This window comes from Thrips palmi, unplaced genomic scaffold (genome assembly GCF_012932325.1).
Source record: "Thrips palmi isolate BJ-2018 unplaced genomic scaffold, TpBJ-2018v1 HiC_scaffold_17, whole genome shotgun sequence".
Classification (NCBI taxonomy): domain Eukaryota; kingdom Metazoa; phylum Arthropoda; class Insecta; order Thysanoptera; family Thripidae; genus Thrips; species Thrips palmi.
In genome coordinates this window covers 3366742-3391502 of record NW_023144626.1, presented here as the reverse complement: position 1 = coordinate 3391502, position 24761 = coordinate 3366742, and the positions used below count along the sequence as shown (strand labels likewise).

At 58.5% G+C, this 24761-nt stretch overlaps 1 protein-coding gene across 1 annotated transcript in view; it reads right to left on the bottom strand.

The window, feature by feature from the left end:
* Positions 1-11034, bottom strand: part of LOC117643952 — a 53866-nt gene extending 42832 nt beyond the window's left edge. Inside the window, exon 1 of the mRNA XM_034383139.1 lies at positions 10716-11034. Within this exon, the coding sequence (XP_034239030.1) occupies positions 10716-10881 (166 nt within the window). The 5' untranslated portion in view covers positions 10882-11034. The remainder of the gene's footprint in view (positions 1-10715) is intronic.
* Between the last annotated feature and the right edge of the window lie 13727 nt (positions 11035-24761).

The following is a 24761-nucleotide window of genomic DNA, read 5'->3' as shown; positions in this document are numbered from 1 at the left end:
TTTTTGGAAAGGAAACAACAATTTTGGCGGAAGCAACCCGCGGGCTGACTCGCCGAAACGAAAGGAGGTCACGGCGGCGCGGAAGCAAGGCGGCAATGCGATATCTCGATATCTCTCGGTTTGCGAGATAAAAAGGACCCGAATTTGAGGCGGCCAAAGGTCGCGGCGTGGCGGCGCTAGCCGGCAGATAAACAGTTTTTGCAATGTTTGCGCGGCCGAGGGGTTTTGCCGACGCACTGCAGCTGAAAGCCACTGAAACACGCACAGCACTGACTCAGCACGCCAGCAGCCCGTGTAGAGCCCTCAAATACGAGCCGGACCAAACAGGTGACGGCACCGAAAGCCAATCCACCGGCAATATCACGTTGATAAGGAGCGAGTTTTTTTCTCCGCCACAACGAAACACCTGGCTCACTAGCGCCCCGCCGCGGCCGCCGCGAGCTGCAGGACCACCTACCGAGACAGTGGTATGAGAAATTCAGCGCGCAGAACACGCTGCTCGCGAGGCTTACAAGGGTCTCGCCCTTCCCCGAGGCAACAGACCGCATTGGCGCGGCACAGCCACGGCACGGCCACGGCACTGCCAAGGCTCGGAAAGCACGGTTTCATCCTGTTTCTACTCGGGTCACGCCCAATCCGGTTCGACCCCGCCCGCCTCGGCCCGTCTCACTAGGCTGTCTCCCCAAGCGAAGCAATTTCCATACTCCATTGTCGGGATCGGACGCGCGACGGGCGATAGCACTCTGCCTTTGGCTGCCGCTTCTCGTAAATTCCGAGCATTTTGCCTTCGTCAACTTTTTCCCAGCATAATTATCCCTCATCTTTATTGATACTGGCCAGCGCCGCGGGCGCACGCAAAAAAAAGGTCCGCTTTAGTTCATGAACATTGCAAATATGACATTTACCGTCCATGCAGGCATGATATATGGCGCGGCCCCGCAACAAGCGCTGCTCACCGGCGAAAAGCGGCAAGGAAAATAACAACTGGCTCATCGAAGTATCGTTAGAGTCTCCAGGAAAAGACTCCTTTGGCTTATCAGCATGCTGGAATGGACATATGATTGATAGTTTTAAGTGAAACACACAAGCACACACAAACACACACACACGCGTGTGCACACACACACACACACACACACACACACACACGAGAACACATGTCCAGCGAGACGAGCTCATATTTCTCGACAAACAATGGGAGTAATATCGGGCCGACAGGTAAAATGCAAAGCGCAGCGATGATTAATGCGCCGGACAGACGGACGGACCGCGAAGGAGAAGAAGGAGAAGAAGAAGAAGAAGGAGGAGGAGAGCTTAATGCCAATAATAACACGCACACACACAGCGTTTGGGACTTCCCTCCCGGGGTTCGAACCCTCGACCCTCCGTCTCGCGCCAACATCTCCGGTGCACACTAACCCACACACGGTCGGGCTACTAAAGTAGACAAGCCCCCCCCCCCCTTTTCCCCTGCCCTACACACACGCACACACACACACACACCCTTGCACGCACGCACGCACTCATAGCCACGCACGCACTCACACGACGCGCACGGCGCGCACACAGCCGCAGGCGGGCATTCCGGTAGATTCCGTTCTCGTGCCGCCGCGGTGCGCCGCGCCGCGTGGTAGTATGGTCTGGGCAGGAAACACCTTTTCCGTGTAAAGCGCACTTCACACTCCGTGGCCGATGCCGCCCAACGCCGCGCGGCCCTACGCGGCCCGCGCCTCGGATGGGATAGTGAAGTCACTTGCTGTACAAATGCGCCTGAAGAAGCAGCCGGCGCTCGCACCGCACCGCGCCCACATCCGGTTCATCGTCCGCCGTATACGCGTCTCACTTTCTGCCGCGAAAAACCATCAAGACGCACAGCGCTGTCTGTCTCTCTCGCACTCAGGCCCGAGGGGCCGCAGGGCCGCAGGGGTGGGAGTGAGACAGCAGCCCTCTCATCCTTCCCGCGACTTCCCGGCGCTAGGTCTTCGTGGCCATGCATATTCAGGGCCTTCGGGCTTCGGGGCTCCGAATGGCGCCGAATCCGAATTACGCAACGCATTCTGCCGTGCCACGCCGTGCCACGCCCTGCCACGCCCTGCCACGCCCTGCCACGCCCTGCCACGCCCTGCCACGCCCTGCCGTTCGGCCGCGCCCGGTGCATTAAAGACGCTCCGCTGCGAGCGGCCTTGCGCCTTGCGGTCGAGTCAGGCACCGCCACCAGAGCGTGGCGCGGCCGCAAAAATTCGGCGATCGGCCTTCGACGTCGATGGCAGAATGGCGCGAGGGTAGGGTGGCCACCCGGCCGCCGTGCACATTCGGATGCACATAGGGTGGCCACTCCGTTCGCCAACGGCGACGCGGGGGGGGGGGGGGGGGTAAGCGAGGTGCCCCCCCCCCCTTTCCCCCTCTCTGTCCGAGGCTCAGTGTTTCTCGATGGAATGTCGGGAAATGAACTCCACCCCGCCATCCCCCCCCCCTCGGTGCCGGCACAGTTTTTCAATTGTCTTTGGCCGCGACGGTGCGTGTGTTTATATAGAACGAGACGTGCGCGCACGCCGGGGACGCGCCGTGGACGTGTCTGGACGTGCCCCACGCGCCGGGCCGCGACGCGCGCGGAGGTACGCGCCGCAGAATAGAAACCTCAGTGTGACACTTGCCAAGGCGGCGCCGCGCGGGTCCGCGATTTAGAAGCGCGGATCCCGTGCGGTCCGGCGGCGTCCTGCGGCCCGGCGGGCGCGGGTTCGACTCCCGACGGTTCTAATTGCTCCGCGCGCCGCCCCCACGCGCTACCGCTTCGGGTAACTGTACCCGGTCGCAACATATTGAACAAGCGGTGGCCGTTATCACCGTCCGGGGCGGGGCGCGCCGCCAGGCCGCCAGGTCGGCCGGCGTACATGATTTACGAGGGGCCCCGCGCGGGGCAGCGTGACGCAGCAGTGCGCGGCGCAGCGCGCAGCAGCCCCACTGTAATTGTCTCAACTATTCCAAAATGGCGGTCGTCAGCGCGAAAAGAGCATGGCGCGGTGCGGCCGCCTCGCCAGCCCCGCCAGCCTCGCGCCTCCACGGAAACAATAGCAAAGTATGCCGAATCACCGGAGCCGAAACTTCGCTCGTCCAGAACCGCGGCGCCGCCGGGCCGCGGGGGGGAGGGGCAGGGCTTACCGCGTCGCGGTTGGCCCGGCCTGCGCCAATGCCGCGGCCCGCCGACGTCGCTCTGCACTGAGGGAAATGTTTTGGGGCCACACCTAAACTTACAGCTGTGACAACCAATCTGTTTGGTCGCTGGGGGTTCAATTAAACGTTCGATGGCCACATTTAAATCGTTTAGTCGCACTACTTTAGTTGTGAGATGTACTCTTTTTCTAACATGTCGTCTGTCTATTTTAGCCACTGCCACTAAACCAAATCTTGTTACAGTGACTGAATGCGATAAGGTCTGACGATTGACTGTTTAGTCCTGACACATAAACATAAACCGATGAAAAAACGACTCCAAAACGAGTGATCGAACCACGGACCTACGTGTTACGAGTCCGTCGCTCTACCAACTCGCCCACCTGGCTGTCTGAGAGAGGCCGGCATTGATGGGCCTCTTGGACTGACGAATGTGTGCGGACGCACCGAGAAAATGATAGCTCGCTCCCTTTCCTGGGGTCCCAAGTGTCCCACAGTCCATCTCCTGACAGCACAATAGTATACAAAGATACTATGCCAGGAGAAACTGGTTGCGCTACGGGGAGTTGAACCCCCGAACCCGGCTTCTTATCCAGCCTCCAGGCGCGGAGACCACTGAGCTACCGCACTGTTGAGGATGTAGCGGAGCGCTGGGCGATGGCATCGCGACTTCCGTGTTGAGTGTCGCATCGCCAGTGTTTCGGTGCCACACCTAAACGCTTTAGTCGCGACTACTGACCATCGATCAAGCCTATGACTAAAGCCAGTTTAATCGAGTCCTTTCATGCTGACTATTATTGGCGGTTCAGTCACTCTCACTATTTAGCAGTCTTATTGTGATCATCGGCTGAACAGTTGCAAGGATTGAACTCGTGTAACTGTCGCCATTGGGGGGTTCCACAAAACACAGTTTTATCGTGAGGCACCGACCCCTTCTCTCAGTGTGTCTCCCTCGCACCGCGACGGAACGCCGATGGCTGCGAGAGAGACAGAGCGACGACACCGAGCGCAATCACTCGGGCAAAAGGCAGCAACGGCGCGCTTGTTGCCTCCTCGAACGCCGTTCTGCCTAGGCAGTCCCGCCGTGCTCCGCTGCTGCCGGGCTGCCTTCGCGCCATTGCCATTACCATTAAGGGCAGGCGCTAGCCCGGCCATGTCCCCTCTCTTAAAGTTGCACGCGCCGTTCGTCGGCCACCCTGTGCGTCGGTACGCTGCGAGGCAGCAGGAAGAAAGACGCCTTGCTTCGACACTCGAGACTTCCGCCTCAAAGTGTCGCGACGAGCACGCGGGGGGGTGAAACTCGCTGTAAACGATTTGCACGTGGCGTTCATTGAATCGGCCGGTGCACCGTGCGCGCGCTCAGGGCAGGCCGCCAACACGGCCAACATCTCCGGGCGACGAGGCGCGCGACACACCCAAGGCATTGTCTCCAGCGGTTTGACTCCGAACTGCGCTGTCGTCTCTCTGTCTCTCTCGCACTCGCGGCGCGGCCCGTCTCCGTGCGAGGCAGACGGAGCGTTTCGGAGACCAACGCCCTGCCGGCCGGCCAGCCCAAGTAGGTTGGAACAAAATACACAAATGCACTAAAGCAAGCAATCTCATTCATTCGGAACGCGACTGAGGGAGAGACAGAGACACTCGCAGCAGCGCGCGTGCGCACCAGTGCGACCGCTGGGCCCGCCTCACCGGAGGACTCTCAGTGTGCCGCACCGGCCTGGTCAGGCCCTGGCCCTCTTGGCTGGTCTGCATCAACACACACACACACACACACACACACACACACACACACACACACACACACACACACGCGCTCAGACACACTAACACAGAGGCGGGGTACCACACAATGCAGTGTGTTGAACGCATCATTAAGATAGGCCCCGTTAACAGGTCTGGTAGGGCATGCAGCATGCGGCGCGGCCATGCAGGCGAGACGAGACGGCAAGGCGACGCCTTGTCTTGACTTGTGGCGACGACAAAACGCGCTGCGAACGCGCGGCCAAAGGACAAAAAACGTTGGCGAGCGCCTACGAGAGGGCCGCGTGTACGCACGAGTCGGACTGCTGCAGTGGAGGCAAGGGTCCGTGTGTGACGTCCCCAGTGGCGTAGCTCCAGCTGCGTCACGTGCCCTCAAGCTCAAGAAAATTCATTCACTTCGAACAATTCAACTTACTTTCAATTTTTCAGTAGGTAAATTATCTTGGTTCAGGAAACGATTATTTTAGGTCACCTGACGGGGCAAGTGTTCCACGAAAATCAGAGTCCTGTTTCTAGTGGCGCGGCCGCCAAAGTCCCCCCCCCCCCCCCCGGGCCGCGCACACACACTTCCGCGATCGCGGCGACGCGTCGCGACGTGGCAAATGGCATCGGGGGGCATTGACGGCGTCGCCTGGCGTCGCCTGACCAGCGCGGGGCGGGGGGCGGGGGGGGCGCGGGGCGCCCCAGCGAATTGGCAGCCGCCAAACGACACGAGTGGGGAGGGGGGGGGGGGAGTCGCGAGGGGCGCGCGCCGCTCGCCTTGTCTCCCGGCCAGACATTTTGCTACATATCTACCGAAAATAATTTTATTGTCGCCCGGCCAGAACAAAGGGCGGCGAGTGCCGCTAATGGCTCATTGGTAATTTACGGGACAACAGGAAGCCGGGTGGCGGGGCGGCAGGGCCCCCTTCAACAGCACGGCCAGCACGGCCAGCACGGCCCCCCAGGGGCGCCCCTACCCCGTGCCGCCGTCCCCACGCGGCCTTTCGGTAATTTCGCTTTTCGGCCCCGCCGCGGCTAGGCTAGGCTAGACGGCCGGCAGCGCGCCCTGGCGGCGTCAAGGGCTGACGCCGCGGCCGCCGAAAAAATGGCCAAGCCGGAGACAAAAGACAGTGGAGCGGCCGACCGTGCCCTTTCTGCCCTGCCGGTGTATTTGCAGCGGCGCATTCGCATCGGCGTGCCAGCCTCAGCGCGGCCCTGCGCCCCACCCCACACCGCCGCTCGATGGCCGCCACTAAAAATATTGATGTTTGAAGTTCGACCGAAACTTTGGCAAGCCCGCTGCAATGCCGTGGCTGTGTCGTCCCAGACACAAGGGGGCGAAACGACACAGGCAATTGCACGTCCATTACACAACCGCTAGACTCCCCCCTCCGCGCCCCCCACGCCGGGGCAGGCAGGGGCCCTGCAGGGGAAGGGGTGCTAGAGTCGCAGGCGGGCCCCGGCGGTCGGTACATCACCCCCTGGTTTGCGGCGGGGTCGCCGCGGAGCTGCTGGAGCAGCCGGTCCGCTGTCTCTCTCGCACAGCCGCGGGACGCCCCACGAGTGCGAGAGAGCAGCGAAAAGACTCCTTTACGGAATCCGCCGATATTCCTCGCGCTTTCCGCACGCGCCCGCTCGCCGCCTGAGACGCAAAGCGCTTTTTTGCGCGCGTCCGCTTCGCTATCCTGCCTCGGCAAACATTACCATAAGCACCACACTACACTAGCGCGGCACGGCGGCGGGCCGCACAGTGCACACGACAGGGCGGTCGCCAACCGGGCCGCCGCCCTCGGCAGATTCGCTGGGCGGATGGGCGGATGGGGGGGCACAGCGCGGCCGGGACAACCAGGCGGCCAGAGGCCCGCGGAGGGAGCCGCGGAGCACTGCCAGCACACTGCGAGCCCCCTGATCAACAAGTTGCGAAATTCCGCAGAACGGGGAACGCGCGGAGGCCGCGGCGGGGCGGAGGGGAGGCAGGGGCGCGCACGGGGTGGCGGTGGGGCGAGGCAGGCCGGCCCGCGGCCACCCCTCGCGTGGGGCAGGTTCGGGACCTCGTCCGGGACCGCGCAGAGATGCGTCAACGGCGTCCTCCACTCTGGCGGCCTCCGCGTCGTCGTCGCGGCCGACACCAAGGAGTGCACTCTCGAGAGACACTCCGCCGCCCCGACGAAGTAACCCCACCCGCACCGCTATCTGCCAGGAGAGCTCCTTTTCACTCAGGAATGACGATACAAAACGAAAAACGCGCCGCGCCGCCTCGAAATGTGCTGTGTGATGTATACCAATTCCCAAATCCTCTACAAGCTGCACAAACACTTGAGAGATAGCGGCCCCGCGTCATGTGCGTTGTGGTGGCGGTTTACGCGTTCGCTCTCAGGAAGCGCTGTGTCCACACATGCAGCGCGCGACCCCGTTTCTGCCAAGATCCGGCAACCAACCAGTTAGTTTGCCGCAGAAACACAAATCTGAACCGACCAAGCGGACGCTATCATCCACGCGCACGTTGCCGGGGCCCCTAACATCTTTGTCATAAACTGGGATAACCAATCGAGCCTCAAGTAAGCAGCCTTCCGCTATCTGCTCCTCTGATAGTGATTCCGGAGAAATACCCCCGACGATGAGCATTGAGTTTTGTACCGCAAAGTCATCCTGAGCATGTGGGTGTCGAGTATGGGTTCTAGGTATTGGTGACTGTGTCGACATGCCAAATCGCCTTTCCACATAACTCGCCACTCGAACTCTTGATTGCACTCGAGCTTTATCAGGACTGAAGTCATCCGGTCCATCAGGTGGACGACGATGCTGATCTGAGGGGCCAAGCCACGACCGGCGAACGTGGCCGCGGGCACACACTGCTCACAGAGCCTCACACGCGGGGACACTTGACCGGCCTACAAATGAGCACTCGAAGAATGGCCGAAACCAAGAAAAGGATTCTTCGCTTCAAAAAGGCACTTGATCGCAAGGCGACGCCGTGTTTTCCATACGAAGACGCGGCCCCGCTCCTCGACAGGCGTCCGTGGACGGGCATACTGCTCAGCGCGGGCAGCGGCCACGGTCTCGGAGTGCCCCGCGGGGCCCCCGCGAGCCCCGCAGTAGGCGACCCGCACAGCGCCTGCGAGCCTCGAGTAGGCAACCCAACCCACCCTCGAGTGGCATATCTTTGAACTTGAACTTGAGAGGCTATGCAACCACCCTGTGAAACCGCCAGAGGGCACTCCGCTGAAAGTCTGGATGAGAAATCACGCGTTCATAATTTCGTCGCATTTCCGTCCCGTCCCTCACCAAATTACACTCGTGGAAATGCTCATGAGGCGACCCTGTTTTTCAAAAACACTAGGGTTCCGATTCAGTTCGAGGGGAAATTACTTTCACTTCGAAAACGAGGAAGGTGGACCATGCTGGTCCGGTGCGCTCGGTTCGCCGCCTCCAGACCATCGCGACCTGTTTGTCGTTCATCGCGGACCTCGTGTCGCTGAGTTGGACGGCCACCTCGGAGGCAACTCATTGTCCGGGCGTCGCGAAGACACAACAGCAGTATGACCCCGACGACGCCCTGGCCGTGGAGCGCAGCCGGCCGAGCGCGCAGCGCGCACAGGAGGCCGCGGTAGCCCCCATTTTCACAATTGCACACTCTTCCACTTCTGCACTGCTTTCGCGGCATGCATATGCAGGGCGCGGCACTTCGAGCGGGAATTAAATTACGCCTCCACGACCGCGGCGGCGGGGCCTCAGTCCGCGCAAGGCACGTCCGGGCGACGCGACGCCGAAAGCCGGCGGTGCCGTTCCGGTGGCGGGGCGGCAACCAAACATTGAAAATAAGAAGGTTAACGAAGGTCGGGCGGAGACGGTACCGAAACCGATCCGAGTGCTGTGTGCGTGTGTGTTCGAGCTCTCAGCTTACACCCGCAAACGCAGAAACGCCGTCGCGAAATTTCGACGGCAGGATGCGGTACGTCCTGTTAGCGGGATGCCCGCGACGGGCGCCTCTCGCGAGCCGCAATAAGAGAAAAACCTTTCCGACGCGAAATTTGGGCGAATCGTCGCGTCAGCCGGATGACGGCCTCGTTTCGTAATGGCAATCACTCTAATACGTAATGCAAGATAAAGCCCGCCCTCTGCAAATCAGGCGCCGACTTCCGGTTCCCCAAACAAAAACAACAAAAACAACAAGGGCTGTACAGGGCCTCCGCAGGTGTAGGGGAAGGTACGCACGGCGACGCACGGCGGGCGATAGTGCCCTTATCTCCGGAAAGCGGTTCGAGCGGCTTTCGGAAGGCTTTAGCGAATTTTCACAATTGGCCCTGCCGGTGGCGATAAGCGCCCCGAGGCGAGGCCGAATCAACCCATTTTTTTGGCCCTCCATTTTTTTCCACCCGCGGCCTCAATTTTTTCGACGCGAATCCGGCGCCGCGATACGTCCGTTGTGTAAATAATAATTGCTATCAATGGCGTGGCATGATTCTCTTATCGACCCCGATTCGAGTAGTTGAACAAAAAAGAGGCTGCCCAATTTCTGGGGGAGCGCAATGGGTAAAAAGTCGCGAGACGAGGAAGCGTTGCCTCACTCGGACGGCCGTTGCGCCGGGCCGCGGGGCCGGGCCGCGAAACGTGATCCCGCCGAAAGGAAGGCCGAACCCAAAAGATGAAAATAAATAAAAAGTACGGAAAGAGGTTGATTGGAAACGATGCAGCAGAATAAGACAATAATAACGTCCTCTAATCCCCCGGACCGGGCATTCGGGGAAAAAAGTGCGCATCCTCCTGGCGGCGCGTCCCGGCCGGCCGCCGCATTTCTACAAAACGACCGCATAAATTCATAATCGGTCCGCGATAACTTCGGGCCCAAGATTTCCACTTCGGGCCGAACGGCCGAACCCGGTAAACGGCCTTCATCAGTTTTTACGTAATAAATTAGGATTAGTCCGGCGGCCCGTCCACGCGGCTCCCGCCAAGATAACGGGGAAGAGGACAAGGTAAACAGTCCCGACATCGGCGAGGCGACAACACCGCCCGGATTTCGCTTCGCACGGTCCGAGCCTCGCGAGACGCGATTTCGGAAACCACTGTCCGCGCCAAATTACGCGACTAGAGACGGAAAAAACCGCGGCGGCGCTCGGCTAAAAGTAGCGCGCCGTTCGAGATGAATTGGCCGACGGGGCGGGGCGAGGCGGGGCGAGGCGGGGCGGGGTGCGCTCCGTGTATTGTCACGATATGCCGGGCCTGCGCCGCCGCCGGCGAGCCGGGGCAGCCCAGAGCGCCGCGGAAAGCGGCTACTCGCCGATGTATGCAAACTGTAAAATTCTAATATAATACGGAATAAATTTGTATGTGGCTGCACGAGCGGCGCGCAGCCCAGGACCCACCGCAGGCTGGGCTGGGCCGTAGGCAGGCCGTAGGCAGGCCGCAGGCTGTCAGCCCAAAGCGCTACAGCACCGGCCGCCGCGGCGCGGCGAGGTAGTCCAGGTCCACGCCGGCCGCGCCGGCCGCAGCAAGTCCTGGTGGCACTGCGCGTCGCACTGCGCGTCGCACTGCTGGAGTGCCGGGGCACCGGAAGGCTATACTCAATTTGCAGGGAGGGACGTCCTTTAGGGCACCGGGCACTGAGCGCTGGCGGCGACGTGCTGGGGTCGGCACAGGCCATTCTCGTTTCATATTTTCACTACACTCATCACTTTTGAATCACTGCACTATCACTTGGTGGTGGTCACTTCACTGGTCGTGCCGTATCCACAGTGGCACTCATTTACACACACGCACACACACACACTAATGACTTCGGCCGGCGCCACCTCGGGCCCCACCTTGCGTGGCCGCGGCCATGGTGTTGTCCTCTTCGTCGTCGTCCTCGTCCTTGTGCAGGCCCGGCATGTCCACCCGGTGCAGCACTTGTCTGCGGATGGCGTCCAGGCTGAAGGGCGCTGGCGGCGAGACCATCCCTGGCGTGGGGGTCGTCATGAGCGTCGACATCCTGGGGCCACTACGCCATCATCGTCACTTTCACGTCACGCTCGCGTCACGCTCGCGTCACGCCCCGTGTCACGCGTGGCACGCACGCACGCCCTTGGCACAGCGGACGATGCTTGCTCGCGCCCGGCCAGCGACTGACTGGCGCGCCCGCGTCGGCAGCCACACCGCGCGACGCCCCCCTCTCCGCCGGCCTCTCCTTCTCTCTCAACCCGATCGCGGCTCGACCGGCTCGACGCCGCCGCCGTCTCCCTCGCACCGGCCGGCCGGGCCGCTCTCTGCCGGGCGGTAGCGCTCCTAGCGGCGCGAGCCCAAAGCAGCGCGCTCAGCTGTTGGAGTGCCGAAAGGGGTGGACGGCAGGACGGCGACGGCGGCCGCGACAGACCCCGTCCCGACGCCGACCCGACCCTCCGCGCAGCACGCCGCGCAGCGCGCAGCCCGCATCCCGCGGAGATGCCGGGCCTGTTGCTGCCTGCTTCCCACCGAGCGGCGTCGCGGCGCCCCGGAAGCGACAGGGCGCCCCGCCACGCCACGCCCCGCCACGCCCCGCCACGCCCCGCCGACGCGCCCCGCGACGGACCGACTTTCTCAGGATGGCCCGCCTTTTGCCGGCGCTTTTTACCGTGTGCCGCGCGCCCCTTTCGGAAGTACACCCTCAGGTGCGCTCCGCGTGCCGCGCCCCGGACGGCCATGGGAAAGAGTGGGCCTCAGCTTGAGCGGGTGTGTGAGTGTGTGGACACTGTGGGCAATCTGTTCAACGGCCCGCCGATGACACCACGCCCTCTAGCAGGTGGGACTCGCACTCCGTTGATCGCATTGCGTCTAGAAATATCCAGGTGGCCACCACGAGCTACAGAGGCCTTTGCAGCGTTGATGATGACCAGGACCTTGTGCATCTCGCGTGCACCAGGTTTGTCATGTGGCAAGAACGTCCATGACCATGATGGATGGACTTCACCGCGGCTGGGGACATTTCCAGTAAGGTTACACATCTAGCAAAAATATAATAAAGTAAAATGAAAAGCAAGTTTTCGGCGCACACAGTAGCTGCTGTGTCATCTTCCTATATACAAGGTGCATTCGCCAAAAAGTAGACAGGACAAAGCCGCGCGGGCTACATGTGAACCGTTGCGTCATTTTTTACAACACCAAGAAAGGGGTGCCAAGGGAGAAGGGGTAAAGAGTAAGGGAAAGTAAAACATTTATGAATAAAACACGTGGGGGAACGCAGGAAGATAAAAAACGTCCTCAAATCGGGGTCCCCGAATCTGAGCCTCCGCCGCCTCGTCACTGCTGCCGCTCGACCGCATTGTCGCCAGAGGAAATGAGAGAGGGAAAAAAAGACAACTACGACGAAATTTTTCGAAACAAATGTGTATGTAAAAGATGGGGACATTTTTCTGGTGTAAAAAATTGAAAAGGATTCGTGCTATGGCAGAGCGGAAGAAAAGGATTGAAAGGGATGAAATGGCAGAAAAAAAAAGGAATGAAATGGAGGAGGATACGCAATAGTTGCGTATGTAATCCGAGTCTAAGGTGGGGCGGTGGACCGAGAGCGCCTTGCCGATCAAAGAAAGGAGAGCCGCCGATGATAGCGGGAAGGAAACTGTCTCCAATGCAAAAAAAGAGGGGGGGGAGGGGGGGGAATTACAGGAAGCTGGGACGAAATGTCGAGAAAGACAATAGATACTGATTACTGCACAGAAGCTACGCCCTCAAGTAGTACACTGACAAACACGTACAGAAAAATATTTCTGTGCCAAGAAAATTTCATTCTAATAGTGGTACCTGAAGAGGGTTTTTCACAGAAATTTGCAACGCCCTACACACTCCCGCAGAAACAAAGCTCGCCCTCGAGGTGAAACGCGAACGGAATCCAGGATGTCCCACCTCACGTCAGTACCCCTGCCCGGCCCTCGGGCTGGCCCCGTCCCATTCTCACACCGCGCGAGTGTACCGCCGTTGCAAAAACAGTCATCGATCACCTTTCGTCTCCTTTCGAGTGCAAGATGACTGGACAATTTCCGCCAACCTTTCGCCAAGTACACGGTGTTTCTAATTGCACAGAAAAAAAATAGAGGCAACCATTGGCCCTCTGATTTTGGGGAACGCGGTACCTTTTTTTAACGAGAGAGTTGTGGCGTGCCATTCGCAGGAAAGGTGCAAATACGAGCCGTGCAGGGAGTGTGGAAAATCGTTACAACAAGGGCAAACCTCACCAGTCATCTCAAACACCGATAAGTACGAAATTTTTCACAGAGTAGACGTTACTTTCAATAGAAATTACTTCTTTCGGCCTTGTTCTGACAGTGGCGCCAGACCGGACGAACGTCACCACACCGTTCCGCAAGGGGTCAGGTTCAGCTCTCACTGATTTCCTTGTTGCACTACTTTCCCATCGTTTTGCAAATGCCACATTTGAGTGCAAATTCAAGAGCCAGAGCCGAGCGCGGCAGCCACGTCGTCTCTGCCGGAAAAAAAGGCCGACCCAAGTGTGCCTTTTGTAAATAACGGTAAATTTGGCCGATTTTGGCGTCGCCGCATGTGGTCGCTGAAACAACGTGCCGAGAAGAAGCACTTGAGTCACACAAAGACGGAGCTAGGGACGTTTATTGATGGCAGGACGTCAAAAAATGGCACGTAAAACACTTTTTCAAGTAAAAAAACTTAAGTTAGGCGCTCTTTATCGGCTATCTCAATATCGCCAGGAGCTCGTCCTTTGTGCATCAATAAGACGCTAAAAGACTGCCACTTCTTACCCAAATATTTTCCCTGCAAAAAAGTGCGAACACATTATCTCGCCCCATTTTGTATTCCTGGCCACGTCATTTGTATCCATTTCCACATTATTCACTGCGGGGTCACCCCCACTCGACCCACGTCCGGATAATGCGGCAGAAAACGTCTCTTTTGCATGTTGCGCTTTTTTTCCGCGGTGGGAGCGAAAATTATGCAAAAAACGGGAAGGCAGGAGGGAGGTCACCTTTGTTGACGGCAGCTTCGCTACGTAAACAGATCTGCGCAATGACCGCACGCTGCGGGGTGATGGATGAATATTCGCGAAACGCGATACTTTTTTTTTCGAGCGCTTCTGCCTTTCCCACCTCACTTTGTCTCTCTCTTTTTCTGAACTTTTATCCAGATCGCGGCTTGGGGACGTCTTCGGCACCAAGGAAGGAGGGAAGAGGCCAGGGGCGAGGAAGGGGGAGGGGGTCGCGAAACACCCTCAGGGGATCGCGAGCAGCGCGAGGACGTGGTAATGACAGAGGAGGGCGGAATCGCGCGCCGTCGAGGAGAGAATGCTGCATCTGAGGTTCGCGATTTATTTTTTACCGCACGGCAAAGGGGGACTCGGAGGGAGACGCAGACAGAAGCCGGGCCGTCCTAGCGACCACGGCCGCGTACACTGTTTTATGAGGAAAGTGGCCGATATGATAGCAAAACTCGGACATGGGCCCCCGTTCGGCACGAGGCCGTGCTCGTTCACTCTTATTGACGATGCCCAATGAAGCAGAAACCTGCGCCCCTTGGGCGCCTTGGCTCGGCCCGTCTCGGCGGGAGCCCCCCCCCCCCACACACACACACACACAGGGGCCGGCCAGACTGACACACGACACGAATTCCACGGTAGCTCTGGAAAGTCGGGTTTTGTCAAATTGGACGAGTTTTACGGCCAGATCCTCGCCCCGCTGATGGAGACCACGCTGCTGGCGCTGCTGGCGTGGCCTGGTGCCCGGCGTGCCCGGCGTGCCCGGTCACGAGACGCGATAGGACAGCGTCAACCAATTAATTAGGAGTGGCTGGACCCGCCGCTGGGCGGCCGGCGCTCTCCGTCGCACCTAGGGCTGCGTGCGGCAGTGACGGAGACGCAGGCAGCCTGCCGCCTCGCACGCGGCCCTCTGGAAAATGGACGTCCGGGGAATTTGTTCCTGACGCGCGTGCCGTGCCATTGACGCTGCAGCGGCCCCAGCGGCCCAAGGCGTTGCGTTGGGTGTCGGAGCGATAACGAGGCCATGCTGCAGATTTCGACCCCTTCCCTCTGGAGGGCCGAGGCTCGTCAACATTTTTCTGCGGAGTGGACGTACCCTTTGCTGCTATCGCGATGAACGCCGTGCGTATAGCACGCTCTTTCGCGTGCGTCGCGTGCGAATAGAGCGTGTCTAGAGTAACGACAGTCTCGACGGCGAGGGTTTGCGTGGCGGCCCTTGCGGCCGCGACCCACAGCCTGGCGTTTCCAGTGCCTTCCAAACAGGAGTCCAGGTCACACAAAAATCGCGGCAAACGTTCGTGTTTTTATTTTTACGTTCGCGCGGTCAGGGGAGGATGTTACGTCAGCGGCATCTTCCAAGCGCAGCGATTGGAAAATGGTAGCGGTCTGGCCGTTTCCTGCCCCAAGTGGGGCCCAGGCAAGCCCAGGCAAGCCCAGGCCACACTCGGCGAGTTGACGCAGCGATGCGTCGGCAGGGCAAAGCGAGGCAAAGCCAGGCAACGCACTGCAAAGGCGCCACCACATCCTGTGTGTCTGTTCCGCGACCAGCGGCGGGGAAAAAAGTCGCCTTTCCAAAAAATGCCGGTACCTCGAACCCAGTTTACACTCGCAGACAAGCTGTCACGAGACACTTCAGTTCAATCAAGCTAAACTAACCATACTGATTTATGATAAAATACACAGTAATGAGCAGGAGGAGCGAAAAAGAGCTTCTTGCTGTTTGACGCGGTACGCGCCGTTTCGCGTGTCGGCCGGGCACAAGCGAGGCGCCTGCCTTCTTTTTGGCCGCCTTTACGGCCACGGGGCTGGCGATGCTGCTGCGGCAGCACGTGGGAAACCGGCGGTCCGGCACTGCAAGGCACTGCTAGGCAGGCACTGGAAGGTGTCCAAGACATGACATGGACGGGGCGGATATACTGTCAGGTGGCGCGGTGCAGGCGCGGTGCAGGCACGGTGCAGGCACGGTGCAGGCACGGTGCAGGCGCGGTGCAGGCGCGGTGCAGGCGCGGTGCAGGCACGGTGAAGGCGCGGTGCAGGCACGGTGCAGGCGCGGTGCAGGCGCGGTGCAGGCGCGGTGCAGGCGCGGTGCAGGCGCGGTGCAGGCACGGTGCAGGCGCGGTGCAGGCGCGGTGCAGGCACGGTGGGGCGGGAGGCGCGGCAGGCACGGTGCAGGCGCGGTGCAGGCACGGTGCAGGCGCGTGCAGCACGGTGCAGGCGCGGTGCAGGCGCGGTGCAGCGCGGTGCAGGCGCGGTGCAGGCACGGTGCAGGCGCGGTGCAGGCGCGGTGCAGGCACGGTGCAGGCGCGGTGCAGGCACGGTGCAGGCGCGGTGCAGGCACGGTGCAGGCGCGGTGCAGGCGCGGTGCAGGCGCGGTGCAGGCGCGGTGCAGGCACCAGTGTGCAGGCTGCAGGCTGAGCCGGCCGACCAGGCTGCATGCAAACGGTGCCATTAGTCAGTGGAGCGCCTCGGCCACCGAATTCAACGGGCGGGCTGGGCAGGTTGCCTACTGCACAGATGCCCACATTTCAGACGCCCCCCTGCTGGCGTACAAAGTGGCGGAGTTGGCACTCGTGGGCGAAAATGGCGGTGGTTGCCAGCTTTCCCCACACCAATCCGTGCCGTCACGTATCCACCAAATATTATAAAGAAACACGGCGTGCGGGGCTTCGCGTCGCTTCGCGTCCCAGCGGACCCTGCGGGCTTCGCTGCTGCTTGGACATTCCATGCCCCGTTCGCGCCCCCCTCCCGAGCCCCGCGGCCCCCGCGGCCCCGCGCAGCAGAGCATTCGTATGGGCGCGCGGCCGCGGCCCTCCAAAATATGAGCTTTTCACCGCGACATTGGTGACACCTGCGTCCCGGTCGATGTTCCCTGGACGTGCGGCGTGGGATAGCCACGATTACCTCATGACACGTCCGCGACACGACACGGCCACTCCACTGTCCATTGTTTCCAAGCATGCCCTACCGTGACCACCACGCAAATTTCTTTTGTACTCGAAGACCAAAAAAGGGGGAAAGCAAAGGTTTTGCGGAGACGCGCGGCGGCCGTGCGTATTCTTTGTTTCTGAATACGCAAACGCCCTCTGCAGGCGAGCGGGCGACACGGGGTATAAAACTGTACAGCTTGGTCGAATAAAAAATGAATGATCACTTCCCTCTCGCAAGTTTGCGAGAAGATCGAACATCTTCGACGATAAAGGGACGGCCATTTCCCCCTGACAATTTTTAAAGGCTCGTAAAAACTTGTCTGTCTTTGAGTAAGCAGTAAAGGGCTTTACTCTGCTGGGAAAAAAGGGGGCGACGGCTCTGATTTCACTAGGAGAGGAACAATGACAGGGGCATAAAATCATCCCTGAGCGTTTTCCCCTTATTGCGGGTGCCTCGCAGAGTAAACAGTCACCGAAACATATCGTAAACAAAGGAACACACGGATCAGGCCATGCACCATCAATCTACATACACCGAGCTTCACTCTCTGATTTTACCCTGTCCGTTTTGTTTCTTCTGCCGATTTACATAAATACTGGCCAGGCCACCTCACCACACCCTTTTCCAGCATTCTAATAGGATTGTGGCGCAGTGCTCATTTCGAGACCTCGATACTCGAACAATGGGGCAGACGAGAGATCGAAGCCGTGTCCCTGTCTGACGGACAGGACAGGACAGATGTCCTGCGGTTATGAGCGCATAATTAATCTCGCCGTGATCCACCGAAATGAGGAGACATACGTCCTACACTTCCATTCTTGTCGCATCATCAATTCTCCTCCTTTTCTAGAGACGCAGCACTGCCTCCATACAGTCTCGCGAGATTCACCGCCTTCTTCCCACTATTATTTGAACGATGTGCTTCGGAGGCGCCAAGGAAGGTGAGAAGGTTAGACGAGATGTCATTGTGTGAGTGTGAACCTTCTGCAGCGCGCATGCGTGATGAGTCTCTGTTGCTGGATTATTCTGAGAAGGCGTGGTGGGGGTATAAAGCTAGTGCACGTCAATATGTACGGCCGCGCCTTTTGTTTGGACGTATCAGCGAGGGAGTGAGAGGCGGGGCCCACCTTGCCGACGACCTTAGCAGTGCTCCAACACAACGAAAATCATCATTCAAAAAATTAAAAAAAGTCGGTGAGTAAGCCAGCACGCTATTTTTGCCGTCATTTCTAGTTTGCTTTTGAAGACGACATGGGCTGGGCCGCGTGACCGGAGGAAGTAGTCTGTCACCAAGTCATGCCGTGTTTTGACACCGGCTGATGAGATGGAAAGACTGTGAGCTGTTGGTGTTTAACCTGGTCGTCCAATAATAGCGAAGTGTCAGTCCGTCAGCAGGGCGCGCCTGGGCGGCCAGGGCGACACGGATCCTCCATCCGCCTAACAGGATGTGGGTGCCGCGAAGAGGGACCACCAGCCCGCTGAGGTGCCAGGAGCCATTTCTAAAAAGATTTTGAAAAGATGCTTTTTACAATAATTTTTTGTTGAAAGTACTCAGTGTGCAGAAAACACAAGTCAGAAAGCGAGAAGTGCAAAGCCCTGATTCTGGAGTCGCCTACCGCATTTCAGCAGGATCAAGTTTACGCCCGGTGCCGCGGACTTCTGAGGCAGAGGCACACAGGGTGACATATCGGGGTATCATAGCGGGCAGACGTGGATAAACCGACCTTCACATGTGGGAAGGAGGGGGGGGGGGCAGTCAGTGGTTGAGGCTCGGCATGTCCGGGCATGATGGATGGTGGATCGGACTTGCGCCGCCGATTACTCTAAATGAATCGTGATAAGCAGACACAGTTTTTGAGAAGCGGCTTGGGTCCTACACTGGCCCGTGACAAGCGCGACAAGGTTTACTGTCACGGAAACACGATCACGGCCGCGTGCTCCACGGCCGCCACGTCGCTCGATGTGTACGGAATCGGGGAGCGGAGCCAGTGGCGCCACCGCCCCAGGCAGCGAGTGGAGTCAGCGCTCGGTTTGCAGTGAGGTGCAGGCAGTGATTCCACGTGACCACTGTCTACGGTGCCCGTAGATGGCCCAGCCCCAATTACCAAGTTCGCTGGAGAGGGGCAGGAGCAGGCGGTGACGTCACCGGGCGACGCGCGCCGTCGGAGTCATCGGCCACGTCGCGGCGGCGTGCAGAATGTCAATCAAATCGGTTAACGGTGGTGCTTTCTTGGTCGCGTCCGCCGCGAGGTAAGGCGACGCTGATGCGTCGCTTCCGGCGCTGTCGCGGCAAGGGCGGGGCGGGGCGGGGCGGGGCGGGGCGGGGCGCAGGGCGTCGCCGTCCACGGAAAGCGCGTCCCAGCGGCACGCGCCGCGCCGCCAGGCTAATGCAGCGTGTGGGACGCATACTCCGGCGCGAAAATGAAGGAAAAAGTCCCGGGCAGTTCCTGTAGGGGGAGTGGCACGCAGGCGACGCAGGCGACGCGGGGTCGAAGACGCCAATTGCGCCGCCGTTTTGCTGCACTTTCCGCGACCATATCCAGGCATCGATAATTTCCAGGCAACGGCCCACTTGGAGCGGCGAGGCGGCCCCGCCGGCCAGGCCGAGAGTGGGAGCATCATCATGCGAATTTGGAACCGTGCCGAGCGAGTACCGAGCATTACTCCTAATTCCCGCCGTTTTCAATCAGTGGCTTTTGCCTCGCTGCGAGGCGTCACAGTGTCGCAGCGCGCGCGGCACTCTTCAGTCAGCGGATTCGGCTAGCGCCCCACTTCCTGCAGTCAGGCGACACTGGGCCGAAGCATCAGCGGAGAATGCCGACTCGACGAAACTTGGAATTTGAGGGCTTGTGTACTTCGTCAACCGTGGGGCAGTTAACAGAACAGCGACAGTTGGAGCAATAAAATTGTTTCTTGCTATTTTAATGTAAGAGTCTAAAAACAATTCAAGATAAATCGCAGCAGGAATGCTTTACTTTTGGTGACAAAAGAAAAGAGACGAGAGGTTTGACCATTTCTGCGAAATGAAGCCCAAAGTGGCGTTTTGCATTGTTGGCAGGTGGTCCACTGTGAATGGGGCGCGTTGCTGAGACGGCAGCCCCACCACTACGTTACTACGGTATATAAACTGACACGCGAGACTTCCTGGCCAGGAAGGGGAGTCAGGTTCGGATTGGCCGGTAGCGACTAGTATACGAAAGACGAGAATATCGGAGGGAACTGGGCGCCCCGATTTGGCAACTGACCGACAGTAGAACCCTTGCTTTTTCATGGAAAACCTCAGGACTCCTTGGGTTTTGGAAACTTTTTCAATGATTGTCAAACGAACGTTTACCTTAGGTTGCAAAGCCGCTGTTTCCCAAGGGGTACCCAAATCAAGATAATCATTGCACGTCTAGTTGGTAATCAGTAAAATAATCAACATCATCCAATGAAATGACAATCATACTTTCGGGGATTCAATCACTTTTGACTATTTTTGCGAGACCACTGCTCCCAAACTATCAGCGGTCAAAGCCTTCCCGAGGTGGGGCATAAAAGAGTAGTGTCTTCAGAATAGTAAGGCGTCGAGGGAGGCCTTTGACCGCAACTAAATTGGATGCAGTGACCGCTCAAAATCGGCAAAAACGGTGATTTTCTGAAATTCAATCACTTTTGACTATTTTTGCGAGACCACTGCTCCCAAACTATCAGCGGTCAAAGCCTTCCCGAGGCGGGGCATAAAAGAGTAGTGTCTTCAGAATAGTAAGGCGTCGAGGGAGGCCTTTGACCGCAACTAAATTGGATGCAGTGACCGCTCAGAATCGGCAAAAACGGTGATTTTCTGAAATTCAATCACTTTTGACCATTTTTGCGAGACCACTGCTCCCAAACTATCAGCGGTCAAAGCCTTCCCGAGGCGGGGCATGAAAGAGTAGGGTCTTCAGAATACAGTAAGGCGTCGAGGAAGGCCTATGAACGCAACTAAATTTGACGCAGTGGCTGCCCAAAGTCACCAATATTAAATTTCCGACACTTTAACAGCTTTCCGAGGTCGGCGCTCAAATAATCCCGAGTATTTCCCAATAATCAACATAATAACCTTCTATAATCAGTGATAAATAATAAAATAATCAAAAGAAATCACATGTAATCATACTCTAAATATAATCAGTGCATACATGAAAATCTTGAGTTGGTTACTCCTTGCTGTTTCCTTTATACAACCAAGAACTTCTTTTTTAAAGTTTCAAGTGTGCATTGTCCCGAAGCGGTTTCCCTTCACGCAATACGAGAAACCTGCAGGAAGACGCTGTGTGTGCGTGTGTGTGTTCACGCGCGTTTCAAAGTTCAAATGTATGTGACATTGCGCACTGCCGTCGCATGGTCGTGCATCTGAAAAAACCGGGACTATTCCAACGTATCATTTTCCATTCCTTTGGGCAAATTCAGCGCGAGGCAGGTGTCGGAAAAGCCGACTACTCCATTACCACCAGCGTCGGCAGTCTTGCGCGCCGTCATGTCCCAGTGGATTATGGCAAAAATATGCAAACCGTTCTCTTACTGCACTCGGCAGGGGAAAAAGTGGAATGACCGCATTGGTGACGAAACGCGGCGGAATCTGAATAAGGCGAGACATTGTCAAGCGCGACGCAGCCATTAAATGCGGGGAGTTAACGGCGTCGCCGAGTAAATTTGATACTTTATGCGGGAATAGTGAATCTTCCGTTCGCAGAACCACCTGCTGCAGCACTGCCCCGCGTTGTCGCGCGGGGTGCGAGCGAGAGCAAGAGAGAGGGAAGACGGGTGTCCCACGGACACGCGGCTCTGTCCGCCCGGCCTGTCCTAATGAGCAATCAAGCGCGTACGCTCCATATAAGGCTTTATTTATTACGAGCTGTTTAGCTGCAATAAGCCAAACGGGCAAAGGTGGCCGTCACTGTGTAATTCCCTTATGGACCCCTTTCAGCGTCCGTCGGTCTGTCTGTCTGCCTGTCCGTCCGTCCGTCGGTCCTTATTCACCCGCTAGAGTGTCGCGGAATGGGTTATCGGCGGGCGCCAAGCCTATTAGCAGTCCGACGTGTAACTGCTTGATTATCCTTGGCCGCTCGCCGCAGCGCCACTGATTTGTCGCCCCGCGGAGCAGCAGGCTCATTCCGTCGCTCTGTCTCTCTCGCACCTCAAAGAGGCGCCCCGTGAGTGCGAGAGAGACGGAGCGATGGAGTCAGTCTGCAGGGTGGGACTCCGCGGACAAACCAAGCCGAGGAATACGCGGTGATAATGCCAGACAGGATGCGACGCCTTATTCGGAGGGAAAGCCACACATGCCAACACGGGCCGTCAAGGTAAGATCGGGAAACGGCACGTGCAGCAGGCGGGCACCATGCAGGGAAGAGGTCACCAAAACCCTGCGAGGGTCGCTTTTCAGTGTGTGAAGCATGCTCGGTCCAGGACACGCTTTTCAGTGTGTGAAGTATGCCCGGTCCAGGACACGCTTTTCAGTGTGTGAAGTATGCCCGGTCCAGGACACGCTTTCCAGTGTGTGAAGTATGCTCGGTCCAGGACACGCTTTTCTGGGTGTGAAATCGAGTCGCTCCAGGAGGACACGCTTTTCTGGGTGTCCAGCACCGCGCACGCGGCACACGTCTCCAGGCAACGGCGCGGCCGGCATGCAGTGCGGCAGCCCGGGCCGCGCAGGGGGAGCGGTGCCTCCTGCACTGCCTCGCACTGCCTCTGCGCGGTGCGAGATGGCCGATACGCCGTCCAGCGTCGTCCCATTCCGAGCCGCGCCCGTCTCTCTCGCACCCCTGCAGAGCAGCCGCGAGTGCGAGAGAGACGCAGCGCGTTTCGGAAAGAGCCCGGAGCCCGCTGCCGGGCCCAGCTCGGCCGGCTGGCCAGCCTTGTCGATAAAGACGACCAGGTCCACGCCACTGCGAGGCGAGGCCCGGCCAGGCCGGCCGACTTGCAGCGGGAATAAAGTACCTGGCCTTTATCGCGGCCAAAAGTGACCGATCCGAACCGAAATGTCCTCGTTACGCGCCGGGAACGCGCCGGGAACGCGCCGGGGGGAACCGGAGGGGACGCCACGCGGACCGCGCGAACTCACGGCAAAACACACTCACGCACGCACACACACAGAGTGCACACGGCTCGTATATCGCTGCGTGTGTGCGTACCTCTATAAAGTGCGACATTTTCTTTCATAACAAAATGACACCCGTGGGCTTAAAAGTGAGCGTCCAAACCAGCAAAGAAACAGCTGCAAACGGCAGCCGCCCCAAAACGGGGCGCGCACATCGACACCTCACGGCGGGGCTCGGCACGACGTGCGATCTGTCCAGGCATCCCCTGGCTGATTTATCCATGGGTCTGTGCATGACGCAACCGGGTGAACTTTCCCTATCCGACGATCTCAAACGCTCCCCAGCAAGGCGACTGGGTGCGGCGCGTGGGAGTGCACGTATCGAATCGTCCTCTGCAGCCCGCTTTCGGCAAGAACCGCGTCACCGCGAGGAACTCGTACGGCAGTGTTGTCCAAGTCAGCTTTCATGGACGGCTGTCCAGGCGTTTAAAATTCTTCAACCAAAGGCCAGTACATTTTCACATTGTTTCGCATACATTTTCCCCTTTTTACGAGGAGCCAACGCAGTTTCATTTCTAGCGGCAGTCACAACGATGAGAAAAAGTATTTCCGTCCGTGACGTCCGCGCCCCGAACGGGCATAAACTGCTGCCGGATCGCAATAGGCGAATGCCAATTATGTACTACACGTCCGCCGTGCTCCGACCGTCCGTCCGTTGGCGGATTCAGCACTTCTATACGGGCCTTATACCCCCTCCACTCCGCCGTGCAGGCCGTTATGCTGATAAGACACGCGTGCTTGTATTTGCAGGAAACTGCTTCCCTTGCCGCAGTGCCTTGGCAGTGCCCTGGCATGCCTGGAGGTCGCCAACGCAAGGAGAAACGAACGAAAGGACAATGACGACCAGCATGACCAGGATGGAGGCCAGGATGCTGATGACGGCGGCTTGGACGGTGATGGCCTGGCCGCGGCTCCCGGCTGCTTAGTCTACGCCAGACCGCTCCAGGCTGCTCCAGGCTGCTTTGGGCTGTTCCTGGTTTAGCGGGGCGACGCCGCAATTTCGCCCTCACTGGCGGCGCGGCGCGCTTGGCTCGGCCCAGCATGCGCTTTAATAACATTGCTATCATTACATTGTTCCTCTGCAGCACACATACTGCGTCTCATTATCATGCCTCTTCATTTATAAAGATAATTCTGAGAAGTGTGCATACTCACCTGCGATCATTAATCAAAGGCGGGTGTGTCTTTTTATGTAAGATGAAAAAAAAATACCCTGCCGGCCAGGGCAAGGAGTGACGTGCTGGAGCAGAAGAGAGAGGGATAGACCAATTCATCTCCACACATCTCTCCTCTCCTTCGTCCACCTTTCCACTTCAAGTTATTGGGGGCTTTCATGTAGAGAAAAGAGTTCAGTCAGCCAACCGGGCAGCGGCGAGCCTGGTACTTCGAGTACAGCGATGATGCTCTGTTTTTGTACGCCAGAGAAATAGATGGCGGAAAAAAAGCAATCTGCGCACTGGACTGGGTCTTGAACCACTGACCTTCAACGAGTCGATACCCAGCCGTGGCGCAGCAGGGCCCTGTCATGCCGGCAGGGCTGGGCGAGAAATGGAGCTCTGTTAAGGTGGCCGTCTGACAGAGGACGACTCGGGGCCAAGTGACATTGTGAGCCCCCCACCAATGATCGCATTCCGTCAAATCGAGAATAAACGAATTCCTTTTTAGCCTAACCGAACCAATTGACTATGTTATTCGTCATCGGGGGGGGGGGGGGGGGGGCAGGCGAGAAGCCTGGCGGGACCCGCATGTCCACTGGCACGGCGGCCACGGCGGCCGCGGCCTTCTCATAATGATACAAATGGGCTGCCGGGGATGGCCTTTCGCCTCATAACCATGCACCAGTGT